At 40.0% G+C, this 15826-nt stretch overlaps 1 protein-coding gene across 4 annotated transcripts in view; it reads right to left on the bottom strand.

Annotated features, from left to right (window-relative positions):
* Positions 1 to 15826, bottom strand: part of ppp6r3 (protein phosphatase 6, regulatory subunit 3) — a 115964-nt gene that overhangs the window by 9845 nt on the left and 90293 nt on the right. For all 4 annotated transcript variants that reach the window (XM_041196850.1, XM_041196852.1, XM_041196854.1 and 1 more), the window contains 3 exons: positions 11765 to 11915; positions 9697 to 9794; positions 153 to 351 (listed from right to left, as the gene is read on the bottom strand). In XM_041196850.1, the coding sequence (XP_041052784.1) occupies positions 153 to 351; positions 9697 to 9794; positions 11765 to 11915 (448 nt within the window). The remainder of the gene's footprint in view (positions 1 to 152; positions 352 to 9696; positions 9795 to 11764; positions 11916 to 15826) is intronic.

The following is a 15826-nucleotide window of genomic DNA, read 5'->3' as shown; positions in this document are numbered from 1 at the left end:
ATTCCAGTATTTTCCCAACAATTGATGTTGGGGCTAACTGGCCTAAATCAATAATGTGGGGAAATAGAAGGAAGTTAACTACATATTCAAAAAGATGCTGAATTCAAGATTGAAACACAAGATTCTGTGGGATTTTAGAACATTCAACCTACCTTTTAAATACAGCAGTTTCAGTTTTGGCATCTACAGTAAGGCTGACTGTCTCTTTCATGGAGCCATTTGTAACTGTCTCTGTTATTTGGTCTGCAGCCACCTCTTCATCCTCTCCGTCAGAGAAGTTGGCTTCTACATTTAACATGGCTGACACTACTTTTTGTTCCTTGCAGTCAAGCTGTGAGGTTGCAGCAAAATCTGCAGTTTGAAGACAAAATTAAATGTCTGTAGAGTTCCACAACCAGGCATGTTAGATGGAAATCACCATTTGAAAACTTAATTGCACATCTGGAAAACAAATCTTTAAATTTCCTCTAAATCTATTCAATAAGACACAAGATAGAAAGAATTTAAAAAAGCAAAATAGGAGATAATAGATAAATTAATCACATTAAAAGATAAAATCCCTGTCCGGATGGATTACATCCATGCATATTAAAAGTAGTTAGGGAAGAGGTAGCAGATGCACCATATTATGACACAGCTGATGGTAAAGGCTGAATTGTTCAAATCCCAGAGGGAAACTTGAAATGACTGCCATAACCCATTTTTGCAATTTGTAAGTTTTGAGATGCAGGCTTTGAATTCATTAGTAATAAGACCACTGAGTCTCAAGAGGTTTTTATAAAACTAAATAAAAAATTTATTAATACAAGAGAGATTGTAAAAACATACATATATCTACAAAATTATAACTACAAAAATCTCCTAATTAATCTGACACTCAGTTACACCCTTGTTAAGGCAACAGTAAAACAGATTTAAACAGGCACCTGGTAAAGCACACCCTGGACAGCTGCATTAAAAATGAGTTTCTTTCTGCTCTGGATCCTTGCAGACTTGAGGCTTACAGGCTGGAGGCTTCTCACACTTGTTCGATCTTAAAATGCCTCTATCTTACACACAATCTTTCTCTTTGAATGTAAATTTTCCATTTAAAAGCCTAGTGATACACTTTACCTCTTCTAACAATAACATCCTTTCATCCCACCAATTTTATTAGTAGCTGAAAAAAATAAACACATTGCTTGGCGTCTTCTAGCTAGGTGCAAGATTTCACTTGCGGTCCTAAATGGTTTCTTTTAACAAATGCAAATTTACACTTTACCTTCTACCCTCCTTACTTTTATCTAATTAACATCTCAAAAGTACTAAACAAAGAACTCAGACTAGCTGGCTTTAATCCAATTAAGACACACACAGGCACACACCCCACTAGAATTCTATTTTAAAATATTTACCAATAACATTAGTATATCTACTTGACAACCATTACATATATAAGTTTATAAATAGAAAAGGGAATCATGCCAGAATGGCAGACAATTAATGTAGTTTCCATATTTGAAAAAAGAGAACAAGAACGAAAGATTAACGTTGGTAATAGGAAAGATAATGGAAAACTTAGTAAATGATGCAATAGAAAAACACCTAGAAACTGAAGATATAATAAAGAGTAGTCAGCATGTTCACCAAAAGGGTACTATACACAAGTCACAAAAATTAGTGCAGCAGGTTCACAATGCTGTAAAAGAAGCAAACAACAGAGGTAGTATTATTTGACTTGTATGCTATAGGTCACCAACTTGCAGGCAATCAATCAGCAAATTTGCAGGCAAATTAGAGGTGCAAAAAATGAAAGTGATAATGGGTAACCGTAATTATTCTAAAATAGACTCGGTTGGAATAGTGTAAAAGGCAGTGAAGGGGAAGATTCTCTGAAGTGTTCAGGAGAATTTTCATGTTCAGTATATTTCCAACCCTACAGGGAAGGTGGAACTGCTGGATCTGGGGAATTAGGTGGATCAGTGGATCAAGTGTCAGTAGGAGGATATTTAGGGAACAATGATCATAGCATCTTAAGGTTTAGGTTAGCTATTGAAAAGAAGCAATCTGGATTTTAAAATAATTAATTGGGGGAGGGCCAGTTTTAGTGGGGTTACTCTCAAGAGTTTGAGAGAAGATTTGTTAGAGATATTCAAAATCATGAGGGGTCTGGACAAAGTACAGAGAAACTGTTCTCATTGGTGGAATGGTGAAGGACCAGGGGACATTGACTTAAGGTGATTGGTTAAAGAACAATGGTGGCATGAAGAAAAACATTTTTACGTATTGAGTGGCTGGGATCTGGAATGCAATGCCTGAGAGTATGATGGAGGCAGATACAATTGTGACTTTCAAAAAGGAAAATAAAGCATGTGAAGAGAAAATGACTGCAGGGCCACAGGGAAAGGGCGAGGGAGTGGGACCAGCTGAATTGCTCTTGCTGAGAGCCAGCATGGACACAACAGGCCAAATGGCCTCAATCCGTACTGTAACCATTCTATATAGCACTGGGCTTTATTTCTAGAAGGTCAGAATTGAGAAAACAGAAAAATTATGTTGAACTTGCGTTGAGTCTTGTTTAGGCCATACTTAATGGGGTTACTCCCCTTACGAGTTTGAGAGAAGATTTGTTAGAGGTGTGAATGGCTCTGGCCTCCTTATCACAAAAAAAAAAAGGATTTTGCACCACTGGGGAAGGTGTAAAGAAGATTTACTTCAATGTTACTGGAACTGAGAGGTTATACCTACCAAAAAAAAACCTATCAGACTAGGCCTCTTTTCTCTAGAAAAGAGAAGAATGAGGGTCGATCTGATGATAGAGCCTAAAGATTATGAAAAGTTTTGATTGGGTAGGGATAGAGATGTTTCACTAGGTGGCAAGACCAAAACTAAGGGTTATAAATATAAGACAATTACAAATAAATCCAATAGGGAATTCAGGAAAAATGTATTTATCCAGAGAAGTGTGCAACTGTGGCATTCGCTACCACGAATAGAAACCAATGTACCCTTTCCGTTTTTACAGTGTACTGCTGACAAGTGCAGTGCCTTTGAATTTTTTTTGCATAACCGCACCCACGGTAAAATAGGTGCTAACTTGTGCATGGCCTACGTGCTTGTGCGTGGTTGACATGGGAACTTTCAGATTGCTGTTCAGCCACACAATTCAGAGGGAACACTGGTTGAGATAAATAGTATACAGGCTGTTTATACATCTAAGAAAAGCAGAATATCATTTAAATTGAGATCAAGAGAATTCAGACAGATCTGGATCTTGTAGATGAATCACAAATAGTTAGCATGTAGGCTACAGCAAGTAATTAGGAAGACAAATGAAATGTTAGCATTTATTGCAAAGGGGGTGGAATATAAAAGTAGGCAAGTCTTCCTACAATTGAACAGAGTATTTGGTGAGATGACACCTGGAGTACTGTGTACAGTTTTGGTATCCATATTTAAGGAAGGATATACTTGTTTTGGAAGCAATTCAGCTAAGGTACACTAGACTGATTACCGGGATTAAAGTGGTCTTATGAGGAAAGGTTGAGCAGGTTGAGCCTATACTCACTGGAGTTTAGACGAACGAGAGGTGATCTTATTGAAACATACAAAATTCTGAGGGGGGTGAATAGGGTAGATGCTAAAAGGATGTTTCCTCTTATGGGGAAATCTAGAACTAGAGGGCACAGCTTAAAGACAAGGAGTCTCCCATTTAACACAGGGGTGAGAAATTTCTTCTCTCAGTGAGTTGTTAGTCTTTAGAATCCTCTTCCACAGATAGCAATGGAGGTTGGGTCATTGATTATATTCAAGGCTAAGTTGCAGATTTTTGAATGACAAGGGAGTCAAGGATTATGGGGGAAACAGGCAAGAAAGTGTTATTAAAGCCACAATCAGATCAGCCATGATCTTATTGAATGGCAGAGCAGGTTTAATGGGCTGAATGGCCTAGTCCTGCTCCTATTTCTTGCAAATAAATGCAAGAATTTATACAGAAGTTATAACGGGAGACTTTAATTATCCTAATATAGACTGGATTATAATAGTCAAGGGCAGTGAAGGGCAAGAGTTTCCAGATTGTGTTCTGGAAATCTGTCTTCATCATTATGTACCCAGTTCAACAGGGAAGGTGGGGTTGCTGGATCTGGTTCTGAGAAATGAGTAGGGTCAAGTGGATCAAGTGTCAGTAGGGGCCAGTGATCATAAGGTTTAGGTTGGCTATCAAAAACAAGGAACAATCCTAATAAAAACAAAATATGCTGGAAAAACTCAGCAGGTCTGGCAGCATCTGTGGAGAGAGAAACAAAATAACAATGAGTCCAAGATGACTCTTTTTCGGAACTGAAGAGAGGTGGGAACGTGATGGGTTTTATGCTGAGGGGGAGGGTCAGGTAGAACAAAAAGGAAGGTCAAGTACAGGTTAAAGGGTGGGAGAGATTAAATGACAAAGCTGTCATGGAACAAAAGGTGAAGGGAGTGCCTTTTAGGAGCAATCCACATTAAGAATAATTAATTGGGTGAGGGCCTGCTTCAAGGGGTGAGAATGGATCTGGCCCAGAAAAACTGGAATCTAAGGTTGGCGGGCAAAACTGTAACGAAACAAATCAGCTGCCTTTAAAGAGATAGTTTGAGTAGTCATGGTACATTCCCATGAGGGAAAGGTAGGACAAACAAATCCAGAGCTCCCTGGATAATGAAGAGAGTAAAATAAAGCAGAAAAAGGCATATGGCATATGTCAGGTGGATAATACAATTGAGATCCAGGTTTAATATAGATTTTTTTCACTTCTTCACTGAAACTAAGAGAAGCAAAGAGATAGCATGAGAAGAGGCCTTCCGCCAACTGGTTCTGGGGGAGGTGGAGCCAGTGCAAACTGGACGGGTTACACTTGGGCAGGACCGGGACTGATGTCCTAGGGAGAACATTTGCTAAAGTGGTTGGGGAGGGTTTAAACTAATATGGCAGGGGGGTGGGAACCTATACAAGGAGTCAGAGGAAGGGGAATCAAAGACAAGAACAAAAGACAGAAAGTGGAATAAGAAAAGTGATAGCCAGAGAAATCAAGGGCAAGAATCAAACAGGGCCTTAGTGAAAAAGTGGGAATGGGACAAGTAATGTTAAAAAGTCAAGCCTTAAGGCTTTGTACCTTAACGCAAGGAGCATTCATGGATGAATTAACGGTGCAAATAGATGTAAACAGGTATGATGTAGTCAGGATTACAGAGACATGGCTGCAGGGTGACCAGGGATGGGAACTGAACATCCGGGGTATTCAATATTTAGGAAGGACAGACAAAAAGGAAAAGGCAGTGGAGTTGCATTGCTGGTTAAAGAGGAAATTAACGCAATAGTGAGGAAAGATATTAGCTCCAACGATGTGGAATCTGTATGGGTAGAGCTGAGAAACACTAAGGGGCAAAAAACGTTAGTGGGGGCTGTATATAGACCCCCAAACTGTAGTGGTGCTGTTGGGAATGGCATTAACCAGGAAATTAGAGACGCATGTAATGAAGGAACATCTGTAATTATGGGTGACTTTAATATGCATATAGATTGGGCAAATCAAATTAGCAACAATACCGTAGAGGAGGAATTCCTGGAGTGTATACGGGATGTTTCTCTGGACCAGTACATTGAGGAACCAGCGAGAGAACAGGCCATCCTCGACAGGGTATTGTGTAACGAGAAAGGAATAATTGGCAATCTAGTTGTGTGAGGCCCCTTGGGGATGAGCGACCATAATATGATAGAATTCTTCATCAAGGTGGACAGTGACATAGTTGATTCTGAGACTTGGGTCCTGAATCTTAATAAAGGAAACTATGATGGTATAAGGCGCGAGTTGGCTATGATGGATTGGGAAACGTTACTTAAAGGGATGACGGTGGATAGGCAATGGCAAACATTCAAAGAGCACATGGGTGAACTGCAACAATTGTTTATCCCTGTCTGGCACAAAAATAAAACAGGAAAGGTGGCCAAACCATGGCTTACAAGGGAAATTGGAGATAGTATTAGATACAAGGAAGAGGCATACAAATTGTCCAGAAAAAACAACAGACCTGCGGATTGGGAGCAGTTTAGAATTCAGCAAAGAAGGACCAAAGGATTGATTAAGAAGGGGAACATAGAGCACAAGAGTAAGCTTGCAGAGAACATAAAAACTGACTGTAAAAGTTTCTATAGGTATGTGAAGAGAAAAAGATTGGTGAAGACAAATATAGGTCCCTTACAGTCAGAAACAGGGGAATTTATAATGGGGAACAAAGAAATGGCTGACCAACTAAATACATACTTTAGTTCTGTCTTCACAAAGGAGGACACGAATAACATACCAGAAATATTGGGGAACACAGGGTTTAGTAAGAGGGAGGAACTGAAAGAAATCAGTATTAGTAGGGAAATGGTGTTGGGGAAACTGATGGGATTGAAGGCCGATAAATCTCCAGGGCCTGATAATCTACATCCCAGACTACTTAAGGAAGTGGCAAGAGAAATAGTGGATGCATTGGGTGGTCATCTTCCGAGATTCTATAGACACTGGAACAGTTCCTACAGACTGGAGGGTAGCTAATGTAACCCCACTATTTAAAAAGGGAGGCAGAGAGAAAACAGGGAATTATAGACCAGTCAGCCTGACATCATTAGTGGGGAAAATTCTAGCATCCATTATAAAAGATTTAATAGCTAAGCACTTGGAAAACAGTGGCAAAATCGGACAGAGTCAGCATGGATTTATGAAAGGGAAATCGTGCCTGACAAATTTACTGGAAGTTTGCGAGGATGTAACTGGTAGAGTTGATGAGGGGGAGCCAGGGGATGTGGTTTATTTGGACTTTCAGAAGGCTTTCGACAAAGTCCTACATAAGAGGTTGGCATGTAAAACTAAAGCACATGGGATTGGGGGTAGTGTATTGAGATGGATAGAAAACTGGTTGGCAGACAGGAAACAAAGAGTAGGAATAAAGGGGTCTTTTTCTGAATGGCGGGCAGTGACTAGTGGGGTACCGCAGGGATCGGTGCTGGGACCCCAGTTATTCACAATATATATGTTAATGGTTTAGATGAGGGAATTAAATGTAATATCTCCAAATTTGCAGATGAAACAAAGTTGGGTGAGAGGGTGAGCTGTGAAGAGGATGCAGAGATGCTTCAGTGTGATTTGGACAAGCCGAGTGACTGGGCAAATGCGTGGCAGATGCAGTATAATGTGGATAAATGTGAGGTTATCCATTTTGATAGCAAAAACAGGAAGGCAGATTATCTGAATGGCTATAAATTGAGAGGGGGAAATGCGCAACGAGGCCTGGGTGTCCTTGTACACCAGTCGCTGAAGGTAAGCATGCAGGTGCGGCAGGTGGTAAAGAAGGGAAATGGTATGTTGGCCTTCATAGCCAAAGGATTCGAGTACAGGAACAGGGATGTTTTGCTGCAATTGTATAGGGCCTTGGTGAGACCACACCTGGAATATTGTCCGCAGTTTTGTCTCCTTATCTGAGGAAGGATGTACTTGCTATAGAGGGAGTGCAGCAAAGGTTTACCTGACTGATTTCTGGGATGGCGGGGCTGACATATGAGGAGAGATTGAGTCGATTAGGATTATATTTGCTGGAGTAGATGCAGGAAGGATGTTCCCAATGGTGGGGGAGTCCAGAACCAGGGGTCACAGTCTGAGGATATGGGGCAGACCATTTAGGACTGAGATGAGGAGTAATTTCTTCAGCCAGAGAGTGGTGAGCAAGTGGAATTCGTTATCACAGGAAGTAGTTGAGACCAAAACATTGTATGCTTTCAAGATGGAGTTAGATATAGCTCTTGGGGCGAAAGGGATCAAAGGGTATGGAGAGAAAACGGGAGCAGGCTATTGAGTTGGATGATCAGCCATGATCATAATGAATGGTGGAGCAGGCTCGAAGGGCCGAATTGCCTACTCCTGCTCCAAGTTTCTATATTTCTATGTAACATAAAAGGGAATCCAAAAGCCTTCTATGGGCATAGAAATACTAAAAAAGTAGAAAGGAAGAGTGAGGCCGATTATGGACCCAAAAGAGGATTTGTGCATGAGGCAGGCAGTAGGGTTAAGGTACCAAATTAGTTCTTCCCATCTGTCTTTACAAAGAAAGATGCTGTCTAAGTCATTGCGAAAGAGGAGATAGTTGACACAATGATGGACTAAAAAATTGAAAAAGAGAAGGATTTGATTGCCTGCCTGCACTTAAAAGTTGATAAATCACAAGGACTGAATGAGATGCACCCAAATATTTTGAGCGAAAGGTGGAAATTGCAGAAGCACTGGCTATGATCTTTCAATCCTCCTTAGATATACGGGTGGTGCTAGAATATGGGAGAAATGCAAATGTTACACCGTTGTTCAAATAAAGGCCAAGGATATCCCAGCATATACAGGCCAGTCAGTTTAACCAGTGGTGGGGAAGCTTTTGGAAATCATAATTCAGGACAAAATTAACAAGGAAATGCAGATTAATTAAGGAAAGCCAGCCTGGATATGTTAAGGATAAATAGTGTTTATCTAACTTTATCAAGTTTTGATGACGTAACAGAGGGAGGATGAGGGTAATGTGGTCGATGTGGCATACATGGACTTCCAGAAGGTGTTTTGATAAAAGTGCCACAGAACAGGCTTATGAGCAAGATTAGAACTCATGGAATAAAATTTATATATAGTGACTTGGACCTGAGTGTACAGGGCATAATTTCAAAATGTGCAGATGACACAAATCCTGGAAATATTGTGAACTATGAGGAGGATATTGTTAAACTTCATAAGGACATAGGTGGAATCTAGCCAGACAAGTGGCAGATGAAATTTAATGCACAGAAGTACAAAGTGATTCATTTAGGTAGGAAGAACAAGGAGGCAACACAAAATCAAAGGGCATAATTCAAGTGGGTGCAGGAGCAGAGCGTACATGTGCACAAGTCATTGATGATGGCAAGACAGGCTGAGAGAGTGGTAATAAAGCAGACAGGATCCTGGGTTTTATAAGTAGGGGCAGAGAGTACAGGGGCATAGAGTACAAAAGCAAGGAAGTTGTGATTAAACCTATATCATAGACTCATTCGGTCTCAACTGAGTATTGTGCCCAATTCGGGGCAGCACACTTCAGGAAGGATGTGAAGGCCTTAATAGAAGATGCAGGAAAGATTCAGGGGTGTGGGCTCCAGGATGAAGAATCTTAGTTATGTGGACAGAGTGGAGAAGCCGAGGCTATTCTCCTTGGAGAAGGGAAGGCTGAGAGGATATTTAATGGAGGTGTTCAAAATCGTGAGGGGCTTGGACAGAGTAAATGGGGAGAAACTGCTCCCATTTGCAGAAGGATCAGGAGGACACTGATTTAAAGAGTTTGACAAAAGCAACAGGAGGGATAAATGTTTTTACACAGCAAGTGGTTAAAATCTCGAATGACCTACATGAGAGTAGAGGCAGATTCAATAGAGGCCTTCAAAAGAGAATTAGATAATTAAATGAAGAGAAAAGATTTTCAAGGCTACGTGAAAGAGGGATGTGGGACTAGATGAGATGCTCCTACAGAGAGCTGGCACAAGCAACAGGCCAAACGGCTTCCTTCTCTGCTGTAACCATTATTTTTGTTCACTAACACTACTTTTTTTTTTTAAGATTATGTAACTAACTTTTTAACATTTAAAAAAATCTTAACAGTTCAACATCTGAAACAAGTATGGAGGAGGATTACCTTCAGGATGTGCTGTTAGATTATTGTGATGGGGATCCACTGGGTCAGCACTGGTTTCCATTTCAACAGGGGAGCTACTTCTTAAAGGATCCTTTGAGCTGAATCGAAAAATATTTAGTTTTCAACTTACTGGTACCATAATGCAATATTTATTCATTGAATACACCTTTACACAACATGCATCATGAACATAAATGTTATCCATATATTAAGCTTGACAGCATTTGGAACTGCATGCCTTAGATATCCACCCTCTGTTGCTAGATACTTGAGAGTCCTACTTTTATTTTTTGGAGGGGCACAATTTCCATCTTCTCATCTGAAATGTTGTCTCTCACAGCAAAAAACTCAATGTTCCTGCACAGTGGGAGCCAGCAAAGAATGCAACAGGTGAAGCTAGTCATTTCACCCTGCTACTATGCAGTAGCAACACAAGTGGTATTCTCCACTAACATGATGCTGCCATCAAGGCAACAAGATATTCTGCCTACCACACAAATGAGTAATGTGCAAATGAATTTCAGTGCCCACAGGATGCTAGGTATCTAGGTTGTACAACCCAACGACTAGCGCATCATATCAAACAGCACGTCCTTTCAGCTGTTTGCAACAGGCAAAGTACTAACTGCACTCAACCAGTTAATGCTTGCAAAACTCAGTACTGCGTCCAACATTAGATGTGATTCTGCAATCGGACAACACTTGCTCAATAAACCTGACTGTGCTAAGAAATACACTGACAACCAATTTAAGATAATCAGTCAGGCTTGCACTTCCACTTGCTGGAAGCTATATAAAAGCTTAGCAGTTAACTGTTCCCAGGTGCATTCTCCATGTCAATTCCCCTGGCAGAGTCCACCTGCCAACCAATCAGCACCCTCTTTTCATGCAGTATAAACTGTTGTTCCCTTTGAGACTTGGTATTCTTGTAAATCTGCCCTAATGAGAGTTAAATAAAAGTTTCGACAGCATGGCTGTTTTCAGCAATACTCAAGTTTTCGCCAGTTCAGTGATTTCTAATTGATTGCGTTTGTGAAGACTTCAATACCACACCTTATGGATAAGCAAAGAATCACTGACAACAACTTCTGGATTTCCGCACTTAACTTAGTGTGTGCTCCAGAAGCTGCCATAAATTTCAGAGCAGTACTGATAGTTTCACTGCCATTATTACTGCAAAATCTGTGCCATCACCTCTAGAAAGTGGTGCAACAGGAAAACGCATTTGAACCGGGAAAAAGAGTGAACAAAAGTGGTTAGGTTTGACCTGCAATGGCTCAATGAGCAAATGTATCATTTGGTCTCTGAGGCTGCATTACAGCACAAGAGCTTCCAGGTTCACACTCAGCTAACTCAGTATGGAGTATATTATAGATGGCTATAGTGATGGTGCTACATTAGGCCTAAACATAGGAGTGCATTTGATGAAGGGCAGCAGGGCAGGGAGAGGAAAGAGAAAAACATTAAGTGTCACAGACTGCTCAAGATAGCATTCATACTATCATTTTTGCATCATACCCTGACTCCAGAAGGAATAGTGCAACCTTCTCTCTCGGATTGGCACATTAATTAGGGGACAGATTCTTTAATAACTGGTCTTGGATCAGTAACTGGAGCTTACAAGCACACTCAAACACCTGCTTCTTCATGCAGTTAATTTGGTCAGGTGACTTTTCCTTACTCCAATATCTTCGGGAAACATTCTGAAGCTTTCTTTACCAGAGGTTTCAAGTGACAATGTAAGCAATGTAACACAAAATATATTTACCCTAATAGTACTAGGTAGGTTGGACAAAATCTTACATGAGTTTGAATTTCTTTCCTTAAATGTTATATCACGCACTAAAGGAGGGGGAATTGGTATTTAAGAGACCAAAAGCTAAATCAAGAGATAGAGCTTTAGGAAGATCATAAAACCATGAAACGTAATGTGATTAAATACGACTGGAAGAGAGTTCCAAAGAACTGGCATTTAATGTTTATAATTGGTCTGCAACAGTAAAATAAAGGCAAAAAGCATAAAAAAAACTCACTACAGTTTTATTTTGGATATCCAGATAAGCATTACCTTAACTGAGATGAAAAATCAGAAAAAGTAGCCCATCCAGTTTCCTGCGGTACTGAGTCACCTGAGCTCCACAAAGTAGGTTCACTAGAATTTGCTGCAGTTATATTTGCAGTTTCCATAGGCACTTCAAAGTTTGCTGTCCATCCTGGGGCTGTAAAAACAGTTCCTGCAATTAGCAAACTTATTCTGCAACCAAACAATCCATGACAATTTAATTCATGCATAAAAGGTGCTTGTTTGACTCAGTGAATAAAACCTTGGGGTAGTGTTATGATCTCGACTGAGGCCAGTAATATGTTTAGTTTTTTAAGAATCCGAAAACCCAGGTATTTATTACAAGAATGAAGCCACAAGGTTCACGGTTGAAAATAAAATAATTTTATTACACCAAAATCAAAGAACATGAATACTAATAACTACATTCTGTCTGAAATAATCAGTTACTTTAAGGATTTAAAAGTACAATGAATGCCATTATTTATAATCTAAACCAAACTTAAATCAAATTTCCTTCTACACCCTTTTGACTTAAAGCCCCAATAACTCAAGTCAGAAAATGGAAGGTTAACCACTTGGTCTGAGTACTGTCTCAACAATTCAGATAAGGGCTTTCTGCTTGCTTGTGGTAAGGTTGTCTCTTTAAATCGCATCCAACTGTCCTATAGTTGTAAACTGTCAGTTCAACACAGGCATCACTAGGGTCTTAAGTGTAGCCACCTCAGGTCAGAACTTTCCTGATTCTAATATTCCTTAACTCTGGAGTCTTGTATCTAAACTTCCCTCTCTCTCTTTTCTTGGCTATCCCAGAAGTCCAACCCATTAAGTCCTTCAATTATCAAGGTTTCCTTACCCTTTCAGCTAGCAAAAATACAATTTCAACTGAATTCGGCTTGAGATGTTCCCTGCACTCAGCTTGTTCTAAACTAAATGCAAACTACTTGCAAAATAGAACCACACCCAGGAACTTACTGACCCCTTTAATTAACTTCCGGTTGACCCTGTTTATCTTCCCAGCAACTTGTCACATGGTCAGTTACTGGAAGCCAGTTGCTTTACCAGAAATTCCCTTTCAGAGAAAACTAGTTTTTAAAAGGCACCATCACCCCAACATAAAATAAATTTTTCCCTAAAAGCACACAGGTCCATCAAGTAGGTACGGCAAAATACCTAGTCCTATCAATTATAGATAATGTGTTTAGACAGTTCTAATTGTTGTGATGAAAGCATAATAATTTTCATAATTCTTTTTTGGTTTATTGTTAAGTAGGTTTATGGCTGTGATTGTAGTTGGGTTTGTCTGTGTGATTTAATTACATTTGGAGTCAAGAAGGCCGCAAGCTTGAAATCATCAAAAGAAGCTAGGTACAGAAATGTGCTCGACATGCTAATGAGCAAACATGGATGCAGGCTTAGCCTGTAAGGTGTGAAGGAAATTTGCATTTTTAGATAAATGAAGGCATTGTTGGATTTCAAAAGGATCATAGTCTGTTTACAACTAGCCAGATAAGCAAGGCTAAGGAGTGTGTTTATTTTTCCCAAAGGTTACTGACAATATTGGCAACATGAAAGTTTTTATATTATGAGGAAGATACAATTTCAAAGGCAAATGAACAATAGAACTTGCATTTAAAAAGAGAGAAATATATATAAAGGAGAATGAAAGGCTATGTGGGGGAAGGCATGTAAGATATAACAGGAGTGTGAAACAGCCTTCAAGAAGCCTCCAGCCATTTGTGCATAACTCTGCTTTGTCAAGTAACTGAAGTTAGAGGCAACCATCTGGAATTCCACTGTCAAGTGGGTACTGTGTTAATTTGCTAAATTTGCTTCAAATCTAAAATCTATTTTGGACTGTTGCTTTAAAGGGAGTGTAACTGGGAGTCAGGTCAGTTCGTAGTTTTAGGATTTGTTATAGTAGTAAGTAATTGTAGACGTATATATGTGCTTGAAATCTTTTATTTTTATTAATAAGTATTTTAATTTAATTTTTATTTTCTCTAAAGGTCTTGGTAGACTCATGTTCTCGTAATAAGTACAAATTGCAAAACTGTTCTGATAGCGTGATCAAGTTTCCCTTGTGGATTTGGTATGCCTGGCACACATCATCTGCTGTGCCATAACACTGTTAATTCATTAGCTTCCAATTTTGTAATTCATTTTCTCTAATGCCCTTCAAACTAACCCCCAAATACCATTGTCTGATAAAAGGGATAGATAACTGTGTCAGAAGTCTCCATCAATGCTATGTTAACACAAATATTCAATTCACTTAATTCTTTCTCTGGCAGAGAGGAGGGGCATCAAAGTCTCCCCACTACTTTGCCTAAGTGCCAACCCGCATCATCATCCTGGCTGAGATCTGCTAACGCACAAGACCTAGAATGTTTATAATCAGAGGGTATAACATCCAAGTTATTTTATCCAGAGTTACTAAAGTTGCATTTTAATAGTTCAATGGCAATCAAGTTTATTCCAACACTTCTGTGACCTTGATCTGACTCCAGTCCATGTCTATTATGTCTTCACTATGTTCTTTTCTATAGCTAGAAATTAATTAGGTAGGGGGAAAGTTACCTGGATGCTTTGTACCAGGAGGCAGTCATGCCACTTAAGAGAGGGTTTTCTGATTTGGTCAGTGCTCAAGGACAGGAGGGTGTGACTGAGTGAGTGGGGCAGGTAAGGAGACCCAGAGGGCAGGAGCCTCAGTCTTTACAATTGTCCAAAAGGTTTGAGATTCTTTCAGCTTGCTTGGATGATCAAACTGACCATGATGCCTTGGTACAGGAAGCCATTCAAGCAGGGGGAGCAAAAAGAGGTAGTAGGGGGACAGTTTACTGAGGGGGATTGACATTGTCTTCTGCAGCAAAGAATGGGAAGGCTGAGTTGTCTGCCTGATGCCAGGGTTTGGAAATCTGCTCAGGGCTGGAGAGGAACTTACAGTGGGAGGGGAAGGATCTCGTTGCCACGGTCCATGTAAATACCAATGACATAGGCGGAACTAGGAAAGAAGTTCTGCATAGAGAGAGTATGAGGAGCTAGGTACCAAATTAAAAAGCAGAACCTCAAAAGGTAATAATCTCTGGATGGTTACCTGAGCCACAAGCAAATTGGCATAGGGCAAACAAGATTAGAGAAATGAATGTGTGGCTCAAAGACTGGTGTGGGAGAAGTGGGTCCCAGCTCATGGGGCACTGGCACCAATATTAGGGAAAGTGTAACTGTGCCATTGGGACAGTCAAAACCTGAACCGTACTGGGATTGATGTTCTAGCGAGCCGCATAATTAGGGAAGTGGAAAAGGTTTTAAAACTCAATAGTTGGGGCTAAGGATCAAATCTGGGAAGATGTGGTAAATCAAAAGAGTAGAGACAAGCCAAGAAAGGTAATAATATGGGAAATTATAAACAGAACGTGACAAGGGGTACAGAGTACAAATCTAAGAGTAAAACAGTAGTCAGAGCTGGAGGTTACAAAAATAAAAGGCTCTGTATCTGAATGCACATAGCACTCAACACAAAACAGATGAACTGATAGCGCAAATAGAAACAAATAACTATGATCTGATAACCATTATAGAGATATGGCCGCTGGATGACAGAATGAGACTGTTTAAAAATGAGGGGTTGCCCATTTAAGACAGATGAGAATAAATTTTCTCTCTCAGATGGTAGTCTCTTTGGAACTCCCTTCCTCAAAAAGGTGGTGGAAACAGAGTCTTTGAATCTTTTCAAGGCAGAGGTAGATAGTTTCTTGATAAACAATGGGATGAAAGGCTACCAGGGATAGGCAGGAAGTTATAGTCAGATCAGCCATGATCTTACTGAATGCGGAACAGGCTCGTAGGGCTGAGTGGCCTACTCCTGCTCCTAGTTCGCATGTCAACAGAAATAAGCTTAGGGCATAACAGGATCTATCCCACAGCACATAAATTTAGAATATTAGATACAAACATTAGCGATCCAACATAAAGAAAATGAAAAATTATTTCATTGTTGAGACTAACTGAAAGCACTTACCTAGTGTATATAACTAGTTCACCAGGGGAACAGTTGTTACTGATATT

This window comes from Carcharodon carcharias, chromosome 10, assembly GCF_017639515.1.
Source record: "Carcharodon carcharias isolate sCarCar2 chromosome 10, sCarCar2.pri, whole genome shotgun sequence".
In the NCBI taxonomy this organism is placed as follows: domain Eukaryota; kingdom Metazoa; phylum Chordata; class Chondrichthyes; order Lamniformes; family Lamnidae; genus Carcharodon; species Carcharodon carcharias.
Note: the sequence above shows the minus strand (reverse complement) of the source record. Positions and strands in the feature narration are given on the sequence as shown.